This window comes from Silurus meridionalis, chromosome 17 (assembly GCF_014805685.1).
Source record: "Silurus meridionalis isolate SWU-2019-XX chromosome 17, ASM1480568v1, whole genome shotgun sequence".
NCBI classification, from domain to species: Eukaryota; Metazoa; Chordata; class Actinopteri; order Siluriformes; family Siluridae; genus Silurus; species Silurus meridionalis.
In genome coordinates this window covers 21379408-21395071 of record NC_060900.1, presented here as the reverse complement: position 1 = coordinate 21395071, position 15664 = coordinate 21379408, and the positions used below count along the sequence as shown (strand labels likewise).

Sequence of the window (15664 nt, the reverse complement as noted above, 5' to 3'; positions counted from 1 at the left end):
ACTGTCTAATTAATCCTGTTCAGAATAGCAATGTTTGAAATTATTTCTTTATTTTTTATCTTGGAATCCTGAATTAATATGTTCATTAGGCAATATGTGGAATAGGTGCAAAACTACTTGGTGAGCCCGATTGGTGACTTCAACAGTCCCACTCTCACTTTTGGATTACAAGTAGTTGGATATTGTAGGGGAAAACTGTTTTATGGCCTTATTTGCTTTCACCTTGTAAATCGTCTGGTTACTACCTGTGTCCACTGGTTTGGTGTATCTAAATTGCTCTCATTCAGACTGTATCCCTACTTTCCAGTGAAGTGTTTCCACAGCCCTCAACATTATAAAAAGGTGAACGAACAATGAGTAGTTTTAAAATTACTCTGAGATTTGCATAAAAAATAGCTATGAAATTATAGCAATATAACCAACAATAGTTTTAACGAATTAAAAGGCAGTTAAAAATGAGACCGCTATACCTTCCAGACTGGAATAATGACGCATTCAATCATCACTGTCACTAAAGTCATATTTTAAATATGTAAATAGACCTGCAAGCTCAAAATTTCTAAAAGTAATTCACTGATATTTCATCAGCCTTGAATTAATAGAGGTCAAACATATATATATGGGGGAAAAAAACGTAGGAGTATGGTATTGCATTAATGCGGATTCTGTACTATAATCAAATTTCAGACTGTTGCTTTATGAATGGGAACTATAAAAATAAGTAGATTTAGTAGAACAATAAAATATTGTCGTTTCAGCGGTCAGCGGTATTGAGAATCAAACCCTTAAGAAATGAAATCCTATAGTGTTTTACAGAGGACTTTAGTTTAAAACAGGAGTAATACAATAACAATGAGCCTCCAAAATTTTTCTCTGCTCTGAAATCTCTGAATGCCATGTCAAATTTCATTTTTTAATTTCTTAAACTTCAAATGTTACATTATCAAGATGATTTTCAGAACACAGTCAGTCCTCAGCGATGTGGTGTTGGGTGGATCTAGACGTCCCCTATCTTTTGGTGTGCACGTGTGCATGGGCCATCCCATAAGGTTAATTTTATCTCAGGCTCACAGGCTTGGCTATATTTGGTCTGTGAGGGTACACATGCCAAACAAGCAAGTGAGCATGTGAAAGTGGATGCGAGGCAAAAGACACATTTAACCCGCTCCAGAAGATTTAGACGATGAACACGAATGTTAAAAGCGTGATGTTTGTGTACAGAACAAATACACAGGACTCAATATCTGGTTTAAAAACCTTCTCTCAGTAACTATTTCGTTATTAATGTACAACCGTTGAAAATTACAGCATGTTTCATTGTTTGTTTTTTTTTTTAAATGAGCTAACTATCAACAGCCATCTTTCAGAAAAGAAAAATAAATCAACTCAGTGAGAAGCGAAAAAAAGAAGACAAAGGAAAAAAAAAAAAAAGGATCAAAAAGTGATTACGGGGAAAAAAAATCAACTGGAAGAGCAGCAGTTAGTCCATGATTCAGGAGTGTTTTAAACTCTCGAGTGTGCACGTGTCTTGTGAGCTGATATGAAGACGTAAACAAAAACAAAAAAAAAGGGGTGGGGGGTAAAATCAGGATACAATCGTGCTATTCTGAAACACTGGAGCTAAGAAAAAATGGGGACAGAAAGAGAGCACACAGGAGAGAATACAGGATAGATGGCTGAATGTGTGAGTTAGAGAAATTGTGGCAGATGAGAAACAGCACGAAAGAAACAAAAGTGAAGGATGGGGAGATGAAGGGATCTTTGGATCGAGGGACAGATGGACAGGATGACGAGAATGACAGAAGAGAGATATAATGCATGTCGGACGGATGTTCAGGTGTCATGAAAGTCCTTCAGCAGTGTGCGTCTCTTCTGTTCAGCAATGTGCATCTGATTTTCCAAATCCTATGAAATAAAAAATAAAAACTTTTGAGCAACACAACAGCACACAGCTTCTAAGCATCAATAAAACAATAGAACACAAATGCTAAGTGCCAAAATCTATTTACACAACAACAACAGTGTGTACTGAGCTTTGCAACAAGGGCCAGAACTTTCTACCAATGGGCTTAAAAGTGTATGTTGTAATGCTTAGGTCGACCCATTCATTGGTTGATTGCTAAAATTATCTGCTATCATCAAAACTCCATTACGATAGTTTTTTCGGGTAGCGCTCATTGCTGGAACAGCTGAGGTGGTCAGATACCATCACAAGAGCGGCCTCTAGAGGCAAATCACTGACACCACATGCTGTATTTATGCGCGACTGTGTGCTGCACAGACAGCGCATGGTGCCCGATTTATTATTTATAATTCGATTTTATTAATATAATTAATGCAATCATATTTATGATACTACATATTTTGAAAGAAAATAAACATTTTAGATGTATAATTTCACATATGTCATGCAAGTTTGCATCAGGCAAAAACACCTAATTAATGTAATGCTAGCCTATAAAAGCAGCATCCAAAATAGTTGACAAACCATATCATCTGTACATTAAGGAACCATTCATAAACAATGTATGAATAAAAGCTTGTGGACACCTGATCATAAGATTTGTAGGCACTTTTTTTAACCAACCCACATAAACTATATCTTCATGAAGCTTACTTTGTGCATCTCCTAAATCAAGTGAAGGGAAAATGTAATGCTCCCGCATGCAAAGGCATCTTATATACAAGTGTGTGCCTCCAATTTTGTGGTAACCGTTTGGGGAAAACCATATATGGTTGGTGTCCCAATAATTTTGTTTCTAGTGTAATTAAACCTTTCATTTAACCTAAACATTTTAATCTCCTATACAAATGCTAATAATAAGTATACATTTATTAAACAGTGCTTGTTTTGTTTTTTGTGTAGAAGTCAAAATAAGTCCATAAGAAATCCTAATATATTTATCTATGGGCATAACAAGATTCGAAATTACAACAACTGTGTCTAGATGAAAAAGAGAAACACACTCAGCTAAAGGTGCATTAAGTAGGATTACCGGAAGTTAAGTGTTGTTTAAAGCTATGAATATTTTGTATCTGAATTATGTAAAAAAAAAAAAAAAAAACAGCTATCGCACATCCAAGTTAAGAAAGTTTAGTGTTTATAATAATGCAGCAGAAAATTAAACCTATAATATAAAATGTTTATTATTGTGGCCACTGGATTATTGCCACATACTCCTTTATATTCAGACTGTATTATCCAAATGCGTATTAAAAGTTATTGCCCAGGTGTTGTAAAATGAGAATAATTTAGATAATGGTTAGAATAAGGGTTTGAGCTTTGCAATGCACAGAGCGAGGAGTTACCGCTTGAATTTCAGGTTTCCGAGTTTATTTCTATAGCGCTTTTCACAACGCAGCTTTACATTTAATTTGCTAACGCAAGAGTGTGTTAGGACACACAATCTAACAACAAAACAAGTAACAAGTGTCCTGTGTGTTCTCACCCCTCTATCAGTGGCATTGAGCTCTCCCTCTACCCTCTCATAACTGTCTGCCCTCTCCACCTTCCATGACAGGTTCTCGATCTCCGCTTCCAACTGTGCCTGCTGGTACTCAAACTGCATATACAAACACAAAAACACACACACACACACACACACACACACACACACACACACACACACACACACACACACACACACACACACACACACAAAAACAGCTCAAAATTATGACAGTACAATAGCCACTAGTAAACAACTATATATGAAATTATTCAATAGTTAATAGTAGGGCTACAACTAATCAATAAAATTGATAATAATCCATTATATAATAATATAATAATTCGTTGTCAATGAATGCGTTATCGATTATTTGGGCTGCTCAAGTTACGGGTTTGCATGATGAAAGATACACAGGCAATTGGGCCAACCGGGTATAAGATAGTTAAACTCTAGAAAGACAACAGTTTAACTCTAGAGAGAATGGTTAAACTCTAGAAAGACTAGTTAAATTCTAGAAGGACATTGGCACACTCAAGAAAGGCAATAGCTAAACTCTAGAAAGACACTGGCACACTCTAGAGAGGCAATAGTTAAACTCTAGAGAGGCAATAGTTAAACTCTGGAAAGAATGGTTGAACTCTAGAAACAAATGGTTAAAGCGCTGGAAAGATAATAGTTGAACTCTAGAAAGACAACAGTTAAACTCTAGAAAGATAGTTTAACTCTGTTGTAAACTCTAGAAAGATAATATGTAAACTCTAGAAAGATAATAGTTAGACTCTATAAAAGATAGTTAAACTCTATGAAGATAATCGTTAGTTGCTGGCCTAGTTAATAGTGATTTCTGCTATTAACACAAAAATAAATAAATGACACTCAAAATGAAATATTTTCAATAAATAAATAAATAAATCCTATAAATATGTGCCCTAAACAGATGTGTATAAATATTCCCATGTTCCTCTTGGTAATGCCACTCACCAGTTTTTTGCGGGGGCCAGACTCCATGTAATAGGCGTAGGGGTAGGTATACTGCAGTGTGTATCGACACTAAGGAGGGATAAAACAAATACTAATCATTAAAATAAAGCGTAATGCTATAGCATATCATTAGAAACAAAATAGGGGTGCCATAGGGGATCTTTGTTCCGTGTGGACCTTACAGAGTGAACAGCAATATGTTTATCTACCTTGGCAAGCAGCTTGGCAGCATTTTGCATGTACTGCCAGTCAATCCAGGTACCCAGGTTATTCATGACCCTCTCATGAATTTTCTCCTGAATGCGCTGGTACGTCTGAGCCTCCAGCTGCAAACTCTTATTGTGGTTCTCCCACTAAACACACACACACACACACACACACACACACACACACACACACACACACACACACACACACACACACACACACACACTTTTGTTGTTTACCTAAGACCACTTAACAGCATTAGCATTTGTGTTCATGGAAAAAAACACCAGATCTCTTAAAAATCAGCTCCAAGTAAAAACTCTTAATTCACACTCAGGAAAGATTCAATTTTTTATGTAATTCATAACTAAAACAATCAGCGCATGTATGTAATAACAGTGAAATAAACAGTAATTTCTTTTGTGAAGATCATAAAAATTATGTCATTTTCACATCCAAGAAGTCACTACCCTAGTGACCCAAGTTAACTAGGAGTTGTTTACGGCTTCTGTGAAGCGCTTGTGTTCAGGTATGCACGTGCTGTACCCTCTCAAAGTAGAAGAGGTATTTTTTCAGGGCCTCTCTAGCCTGCGCCTGTTGACTCTGGTTGACGATGTCTGGATTCTCTTTGTAGCGACTGCACTCGTAATACTCGCTGCCGTGAGTCTTCCAATCTCCCAAACACATCCAGCAGAAATCTACACACATACATGGCTTTAATTCAAACACAAACTACAGCATGTTTAAATTTGATTAGGTAATCTTACATGTGCAGCAGCTAGGCGCTTACCGTGTTTACACTTGGAGCATTGCTACATAGAGAGAGAGAGAGAGAGAGAGACAGAGAAAGAGATAGAGAGGGAAGGGGGGGAGAGAGGGGAAAACTCTTTCAGGAACCTTATAAACAACACTTAATATAAAAATAAAACAAATCTAAATTTGCCTCTTGACAATCAGTTAATATGAGGAGCATATAGAAAACCATGAACCATGAACCATGATCATTTTCTGAACAGTGGATTTAAATGTGATGGAGTCAAGTAAACTGTTGAACATTCTCTTTAAATGAGACCGATCTGCGAATGTACCGTGCCGGGCCTAATAATAGAATTAGCATTAGAGTTAGACTGATTGAATTTTCGCATGCCAGCAGGTGGCAGCAATCTGTATTCGGCATCCAAACGGAAACGGGAGAAGCTTGAACTGTGAATATATAAAGCATGCAGCGTTTCCACCTGCTGCGATTATTACTAACGCATTTGTGTAACTTTTTTTCAAACGTTTCTGCTGAGTTGCAAAGACGAATCAAGAATGACAAGTGTCTGTGCGTTTCCTCTTTACCCCGTCGCTGTTTGCTTTCGTCAGCTACAATTTTTTCCTCGTGCGCTTATTTGCTACTCTGAACAGCCAATCAGAGCTCTCTTTCTATCCAATGAGCTCCGCTGCCGATTTGACATGCGGAATCATCTGGAAAAAAGCTGATTATTCCGACTATAGCCAATGGTGCGGAACACACAGAAAAAATCATAGCCGGTCGACGCTCTAATGAGAATAATTAATGTCATATTAGAGCTGAAAGGAAGCAGAAAGTATTATCTCTAGATAGTGTGCTCTCATGGCCATGAAGGTGCAGGAGTGAATGAAGCACACTACTCACCATGTGGTTGCAGCCGCCATTTTTCTCAATGCAGATATTGCACTTAGGACACTACGATTCAATAGGAGTAAAAAAAAAAAAAAAAAAACAATCAATAACAAAATCATTGGCAGCTTCCATGCATTGTCTTGCTTCACAATAATGTTAAAGTGTGTATATCTAGGTGAACCCGCATGTGTTCAGATGTTGCCAATAACACTCACGTCTTTAGTGTGCGCGCTGATGTAGTTGGCAGTCTCTGAATCGTCTGCGCATTTGGTGAGCCATTTGCGAATGGTAGCGCAATCTGTGGGGGCGTGGTACATCTGCCTGCACTTAAAACTATGGAAAAAAACAGAAAGAACACATACAGCGCCTATAAGAAGCCACCATTAATGAGGTGGCCGTTATGGTGTTAACGTCCAAATCTCCACGTGTTAAATGTAGCGTGAATTTAAGGCTGACTGACTGCTTGTTGTCTCTTCAAACAAGAACGTTTTTATTTACCAGAAGACTTCATCGCAACGACTGCACTGAACTCTCCGAGCTCGAGGCTCTTGCACCTTAATGACTATGGGACAGTCTGCACGGGACACAACTGCAGCTGGAAGTGACTCTGTAGAAAGACACAGAAAAACTGATATCAAAAGATTTTCTTTATCATTTAAACCTGCTACTTTAGAAGTACAATTATTATAAACGCTAACATTGGGAGATTCAGCATTTGAATCCTGCTGGGGATGGAGGGCAGGGTCTTTCCATGGTCAGGTCTACTAAAAGTTTAATATCTCATGAATCGTAATAGACATCATATAGCAGAGTTACCACCTAAAGCAAAACAGCAAGTTTGATACCTTTTGAATACAACAAAACAATATACACTGACCAGGCATAACATTATGATCAATAATTAGGCATAACAATATGACCACCTGCCTAATATTGTGTTGGTTCCGCTTTTGCTGCCAAAACAGTTCTGACCCATTGAGCATTAACAGCATTCACTTCTTTCGTTTGAGCTACAGGAGTTCATCTGTTGGATCAGAACACACAGACCAGCCTGCGCTGCCCACGGCACCTTTATGACCCTGTCACCGGTTCACCACTGTTCCTTCCTTGGAACACTTTTGATAGATACTGACCACTGCAACCCGGTCTATCAACATTAAGGACCAAATGTTTACTTGCTGCTAATAAATCCCACCCACTAACAGGTGCCATGATGATGAGATAATCAGTGTTATTCACTTCACTGGTCATAATGTTATAATGCCAAAATGTTGTGCATATAATAAAGAAATAAATGCACACAAATGGCTCGAGCAGCAAATTCTAATTTTATTTGCACGATTTTAATAAAGGAAAATAAATAAATAAATAAATAAATAAATAACCACACCCAGCTTCCGGAAATGAGCTCAAAGAGCATGATATGGACACGTTTTCTTACCTGCCTATGGCCCAAGAACATAAGCAATACGTATAACGTGTTAAAAAACCCTCCGCTCCAAAACAGCCAGTTGGAATGGTTTTGAGTGCAAGTTTTTTCCTGCATACCAGTGCGATGCTGATTACTACACAGCAAACGATTGTTATTTAACAAATTAAATGTTGCTGTACAAGATGTGTGTGTAACTTCAGATTATAAACTGATGCTGTTTATTGCTACATGAATGACATTGTCCCTGTAAATGTAATGCACACGTGAAACAATGGTGTGTTTTTAGGTAACTGGTAATTAGTGCAGGTATCATGAACTTTATTTTTGTTTGCGTTTTTGATTAAACACATGGTGACTTGTCCTCCTGTATTGATCTGTGCTGAATGGATGCAGCAAATACAGAATTAAATGCTGGCATGTTTGAATTATTTAGTTACTTGTTTATGCGATATGTTGTTTTCGAAAATTATGATGGTCATTTCCATCCTAGTCCGTCAGCTCTTGATAGTCTGTATTACGTTAAACTTATCATGCAAAAAACACACACACTACCTCTACGTAGTCCCTGAAGAGGTAGCGTCTGTATTTGTCCTTTAGTTCATCATTGGGCAGCAGTGGCAAGACGAAATCCTCTGGCATCTGAAGAGCACAATCCTGAGCCATGCAAGAGATCCCTAAAAGTACACACATACATGGGTGGATTTAAAAATATTTGCTGAGTTCAAGCAGTAATATATTTAAATGCTATAAAAAGTGTTTACAATAAAATCAGATCTGTAACAAGGAAGAGAAACCAGATAAAGAGCTCGCCTTTTTTCACTTTTCAGAGTCAAGCAGGAATAATGAGAGGAATAAAAGCAGAATGTCGCTCACTTCAACAACTCCTGATCACATCGTCCATGTAGATATGTGTGGGTGTACTTACCCACTCCTATGCCATCTTTGACCAGCACGGTGCAGTGCTGCTCCCAGCAGGATTTGCAGAAGGAGTGCTGACACGGTAGAGAGAGCAGCGCATCTCTCCGTACAAACTGCAGACACACACCGCACTGCAACGACGCCACGGCCTACACACACGGGACACACATGGAATTAACGGTATTAACCAAAACACACTGTAGCTTTATTAATTCATCATAATCAGCTTTAGTTACTTGTGAGCTTTAATTAGCTAAATAACTTTGCATTGGTCCGAGTACAAAAGAATAGAATAGAAAAGAATATAATGTGAAATTCCCACTGATTTATTTTTATTTTACTGTGATCACAGACCACTGTTCAGATCTTTCAACTAAAGTCCTCTAAACACACAGAAATAAAACCCCCACAATCTATTAACATGGCTTAGGTCCACTTTATGAAGTTGATTGGATTGAATTAATGTAAAAAAAAAAAAAAAAATACACTGTACTGACAAAAGTATTGAGACATTTATCTTTTCCAAGCATATGTGGTATAAAATTTTCCTTCACTTGAAGGACCTCAAACCTGTTCCACCATGGCAACTCCCCTGTGCAGAAAGCCAACTCCATGAACATATGGTTTTATGGGTTGGAGTGGAAGATCTTGAGTGTCCTGCTCTAGAGGTCTGACTTTAGGATGAATTAAAACACTAAATGCAACCCCAGGTCTCCTCACCCTACATCAGAAACCTGACTTTACTAACACCCATGTGGCTGAAATAGCACAAATCTCCACACGCACACTCCAAAATCTAGGGGAACATCTTCCCAGGAGTGTGGAAGTTAATTATGACAGGAAATGGGGACTGAATGTGGAATGTGGCTTTTAAGAAGCACATACGTATATTACGGTCAGGTGTCCACAAACTTTTGTCTGTATAGAATATTTGTGATTTCAATATGGAACAGAAGAGTGATTTTCATTTCAGCTATTACCAAGCACCCTAACAAACTACTCCACTGTTCATAAATATTGTATTTTTATTGATATACGGATTCCCATCTTCTGCTAAAACAAGCATCCACCAGCACATTCATAATGCAAAGCGATGCACATGCGAACATTTCAAAATTACTGTAATATGCCTGTGTGATTTGGTAGGCGAGGTTCTGAAACACTGCACAAATCCCACACTTGTGTAAACAACAATACAAGTTGGTATTGAAAAGATTTGAGACTAGCCTAATACTAGTACTTCATTTATCTATGTTTACACACTATCACCTTTAAAAAGGTCCCCCTGCACTATAATACAGCACTCCCAGCGTTCCTGCCACTTCTGGAATGTGTCCTGGAAATCATCTTTTCGAAGTGTGTAAAGCACCTACTGCAAGTGACGATGTAAAGGTTGTGGCATGGCGGAGTCGGTGCTGGATCTATGGTGATATCAAATGTTGAGTTGCTCAGTAGCTCCTGGTTCCACAAAGTAATCTGACTATATAAGACTGCAGAAAGGACAGTACTCAATCACACTCTCCGGTACTCATGTTGTTCTCACTCTCAACTGTTCTGTATTGTTTAATGACTATAATCACACTCTTGATATCACCTAAATGAGGAAAGGTTCCCCTTTTGAGTTTCTCTCTAGTTTTCTTCCTCATTCATCTACAGGAGTTTTTCCTTGCCACAGTCGCCATGGCTGCTCATCAGGGATAAATACACTTGTTCACTTTAATTCTTAAGTTCTGTAAAGCTGCTTTGAGACAATGTCCGTTGTGGAAAAGTGCTATAGAAATAAACTTGAACTTAAACTTGAACGATGGCTCTCAGTAATAGTGTCAAAACGGAGACCTTTGAGCTGGATCTTCATCTTTGGGAAGAAGGTGAAGCCTGCAGAAGCCAAATCTGGCGAGTAAGGTGGGTCCGGATGTAAGATCATGTGGCTTGTTCTCCGGCGATCACCATGCACAAGTTGCCTGATGGTTTTGACATTTACGGGGGTTGAATTCGTTGAAGGTCGTTCTTCCGCTCTTGAAGAGCATGTGCCATTCAAAACACCTCGTACGACTCATTGCAGCACCGCCGTTATGTCAAGCGCGTGTTGTGTCAAACGTCTGTGTGGCAGATTTGCCCAGTTTGATGCAGATTTTCTTGTTTGCTCTTTGTTCTAACTTGTTGTCCGTGATGCCATCGCAGACGTGGTAACGCACGTGGTCGGAATAGAACCAGTTAGCACCACCGGTCTCAAAACTTTTTTATACCGCCTCGAACAAACAGTGTCAGGTAAGCAGAAATGCCTTCAAAAGAGCCAAACTGAATGCATGTTTTAGTTTAGCTATAAATTGGTGACTGAGTTTTTCCAGCAGCGGTGGTGTTGTTTATATGTAGAAAAAACACCCACTGATATGCTAGTGCTGAAACCAGAACTACTGTACATGCCGAACTAGTGGAAAGAGTTATGGTACAATTGGGCTGCCAAATAACTTCCCAACTAGATATGCCATACAAGCTCTAGTGAGACTTATTTATACAACACTGAAGCAAACCTAAATAACAAACAACAAAAACATTACCACCACCACCACCAGCAGATACGTACAGTGAGAGATCGACAGGTGGATATGGGCTGAACCTGGGCCTCACATAGCAACTGAGACGAGTTGGACTTGTACCTATAACACACACAGAGAAAACGCAATCAGCTCTTCCCCTTCTTTGTTTGTTTTGTAAACCTGGTAAGCGTTTATTCACGGATGTTTGTGTGCCGGTTGTTGTCTTACCTGTCTAGTATTTGGGACACTTGCCAGTGGAAATGTACAAGGACCAGTTTGGCTACAGCTGGTGATACCTAGGGAAATACAGAGAGGAAAAAAAATTTAATAAAAAAAATATACCACTGATTTACTTCGACTGAAGAATGAATTCGTGGATTGTGCTAGAAATATTTTAATAACACAATCAAACAACTTGAGTGAGATTTGCATGATCAGATTTTTCAATACTTGTATTAGTACGCTAAAACGAGACACGATGCTCGTGTGTGGCGATTACGCTTTTGCTACATACGAAGGAAAAGTTCATCCTGAAAAACACTGGACTTTAGATTGCGCATGCTGATTGCGGTGAAGTCTAGAGGTCAAGAAGACGTTCGGGTGTTTGTCAGTGAAACAGTAAGAAAGCCAGTCAGATTGCTTAGAAGGTTTACCAGATAATATTCAGCCAGTAGTTTTATTATAACCATTCCAGGGAAATTGTCTGCTATGGGGAAAAAACCTGGGACGCAAATAGTCTTAAACCCTACTGGCTTAAACATCATCTGCATCACAGATCGCTGACACCTCGACAATCGCATGTTAATTATTTGCCTGTAAAGGACACGTGCTCGACAGACCAAATTCTGAAGGATTGTAGAACTCTAATGTGATAGGAGCGAGTCTGCGATGCCGAACTTTATACAGTGTTGTATACTGCATTCGGGAAAACAGACAGAAATGAAAAGAAAAAAAAAATCCACTTACAAATAAACACATTACACAATCCGAAAATTGACAAGACCTCGTTCTCCCTATTGTGGCCGCAATGCAACATATTACCTTGTGATAAGTTACATCCCTGATACAAACATCTCTTTCCCAAGCGCTCGTGTGCCATTTCTCAGACAGAACGAAGGCAAGCTCGCACTAATGTAGCCTCCGTAAAAGCCTGGCTTGCTGACTTCAGGAAGCATCTCCCTGCATGCTACCAGAGGAAGATTTAAACCTGATGAAGCCTCTTGTGGGTTCAGGAGAAGCAGCTGTACAGCCCACACGGTCACGCCAGTGCCAGGTCACGTTTAAATATGCAGAACTACAAACAGCCTTTTCTCTCGGTACTCTCTCACACACATACGTGGACGCAGCAGGGTTTCCTCTCAGTGTGTTTTACATCAGACCGTTCAGTGAGTCAGTTCTGCCCACCCGCAGGGCTGAAGCGTGTTGGGGGAAATAAATAAATGATACTTTAATGGACTAATGGAATCCGGTGCTTTATTTTTAAACAGCAATAAAAAAAAGTGGTACAGTCTATAGCCATATTAACGTTTTCCTAAAAAAAAAAAAAAAGTGGTATATTTATATATAAATAGTATATTTAGACACATTAAGATAGATAGACAACCATATTAAAATGAATTATTATCAAAGCAGCTCGCTTTAATCGCACTCACAGACGAGTCTCAAATCAGACCTACTGAGAAAGTACTGAGAAATTGTTTGCATTGGGGAAAAACAAAAACAGTACTGTCTGAACAACTTTGAGCGTTTGTCTGTTCTGTCCCATTTCACAAACGAGGCATCGTTCAGATGGAAACCACACACACACATCATATATACAAACCTTTAGTGAGGTGGACACGTGATTGACTTCCTCGGTCAGCAGTCTCTGGCTTTCTCTATAAGTCAGACACGTGAACTGGTACTCTTCCGGATCGAAAGTGTCGGGTTCCGCTTGCTCCACGTCGCCCGCCACGCCTTCATAATAATAAGCCATATCGCCTTGATCTTCCTCTTCCGCGCCCTCATTGTCCTCCTCTTCGAAATCTTCCTCGTTACTGTCGGACGCTTGGCTGCTCATGTCCACAGACATAGCCTTCTGGGGCTTATCCGTATGCCGTCTCAAACGCCGCTCTCCACCAGCAAGCGGCCCTCGGTGCTGCCGCTGTCTGCCCCAGACTGGACCGCGTATCCAAGGGGGCCGTGCCGAACTCAGCAGCAGCGGAAGAAGCAGAAAAAGTCGCACTCCCCGTCACTCATGAGGAATCCAGAAATGGGGACGAGCTGAGAGAAACACTAAAAAGACACAATCGAGGAAATGATCAGTCACCGGTTATTATGTTTTCATTAAACAATTTAAAGCAGGTGTATTCCATAAAGCACTGAAGGCTTCATCGTGCACTGCAGTTACGCCCTGAAAAATGGACAGTTGGACACTATAGCTGATTTGTGTTAATCATTTCCTAGCATCCGCCAGAGTCAGTTTTTACCACAGCGGAGCTTTTGGCTTGAGATTTTTTATTTTGTTGGCCTTTTCTCAACCAAAACACAATGCTGGCACTTCCATGTTCAATTCTTTTTGTTTGGTGAGTGCAAATCAGAGTGAAAAATACACTTCTGTTTAGTGTATACAGAGGACAAAAAGAGGAAAATCCTGGTTGAGGAGTATTTAAATGAATTATATAAATATTGCCATGAGAAAGATAAAGCTTTACCGAGTGTGTGCAGAAATAATACAAATCACCCTATAATAATAAAATATGCTAATTATATAAAATAGCTCTAATCCTATATTTGTGTAATTTATCCGGTCAAATCAACCCATTTCTTTTTTAACCCACATTGAAACGAGATGAAGTTCCCCCAGGACCAATGTGCTAATCTGTCTACAGAAGATATCTAGAAAACGTCACATTTCAGCAAAATATTTATGCGAAGTAACGTCGTGACCCAGAACAGCCGGCATGTTTGGGTCGCTCCTGCAGTCAGTCTGGTCGAGAGTCAAATCCATTTATCCTTGTAACTGAATCGTCCGAGTGCACTTGGAAGTATACTGAGAGCACCTGGCTTGGACCGGGTCTCAGATCGGTTATTTTGGTCCGCACTTGAATGTGTTTTGCAGTGTTCTCGCATGCCTTAATGACCTAGAGGGCAAACACACCAAGGTTCGAATCAACCAAAACTGAACAATGCACAGATGAGATCGGGAGATGCCTCCCAACGCTGGTGGATCCAAGAACCCGGGTCTGGATACTATGTTGTAGTTGGGCTGAATGATAAATGTGCACAACGATGCCACTGTACCAATGAATAAGAAAAATGTTTAAGTGAATCATGAAGGATTTGAGTCACATCTGGTGCTCATCCAGCCCTCTGTGTTTATCGCTCTGGATCAGTAACCTGCATCTCCTGGTCACGGCCTGTGTTTTTTTTTGTCTCTTATCTACAGAATCATTGGCCTTGGCTAGTTCACACTTTGAGGTCAAAGTGTGAGTGTTTTGGAACTGAATTGTTTTGGAGTTCGTTGGCTTCCTGCCATCTGATGTTTTTTTTCACTCGTGCTGCTCAGGTGAGCACAGATGGTCGAAATGGACAAAGACCAAAGAGTGAATGGCTTTCCGCTGCGGTTTAACGGCTCAAACCTGAGATAGGGAACGAGATCAGAGGAAAGATCAGGGCAAGTTAGTTGATGTGATCGCTGCCAGAGTTTGTTCATGTCCCGGTGTACAGCTGTGACCCCAGTCACAAACTCCGCTACTGAATCAGAGCCAGGAGCTCGATCCGAAATGTAGACTCTCACCCCATCCAGCTCAAGTTTTTTTTCCAGATCCGAAAAACAACTCGCTGTACATTCCCGCACTGCTATTAATAACTAGGGCACACGGTGACACACATAATAACGCAAAATGCCTACTTGGGGATTAGTTTCAGTCTGGTAGGGCGGGGAGACACGGGACTCCGTCAGACCCGGACTCGGTAGCTGGATTTGTTTCTAATCGCGGACGCTGCGCTGCTCGCTAACCTCAGAGCTAGCTTAGCATGTTTTAGCTATCGCACTGTATACGCAGGAGACTGAGCTGTGAACACACCATCATGTTTTACCAAAACTAACTTCAATACGTCCGGATATGCACATATACACTGTTTTATTTACATTTTCTGAGTCCGGAGTCACACCGGAGATCATTTCCTCCCCCGGTGGAAGCGAGCAGCCGCCGCCAGAGCGCACTACAACCCCCGGACTGGCATGTAAACAAGGCCCCTTTTTAATCTCAATCTCCCCCGAACTCTCACGTGTCAAACACGTGAGGAGGGGGAAATGCCTTTTGCGACAAAACACGCCGATTTTATTTCACCTACCGAAATGCCACACGGAATCGCTCGACTTCTGCTGCAGGAAAATACACCCAGGCGATGGAAGCGCTTCTGGAGCTGATGCACACACCAACATACAAGCGGGGGCTTAGTGAGTGGCGTCACTTCCGGGTCCTGTTGATCCAACGGCTGCGTCTCA

General features: G+C 40.2%; 1 protein-coding gene across 1 annotated transcript; it reads right to left on the bottom strand.

The window, feature by feature from the left end:
- Window positions 1–1243: 1243 nt before the first annotated feature.
- Window positions 1244–15664, bottom strand: arih2 (ariadne homolog 2 (Drosophila)). The gene is given in 16 exon segments (XM_046871883.1): window positions 1244–1905; window positions 3450–3563; window positions 4434–4502; window positions 4643–4786; window positions 5187–5338; window positions 5431–5452; window positions 6298–6348; window positions 6501–6618; window positions 6784–6865; window positions 6868–6892; window positions 8270–8391; window positions 8643–8784; window positions 11220–11292; window positions 11401–11468; window positions 12995–13446; window positions 15511–15664. Coding segments are annotated over 15 exon segments (1503 nt in total). The 5' UTR covers window positions 13244–13446; window positions 15511–15664; the 3' UTR covers window positions 1244–1833.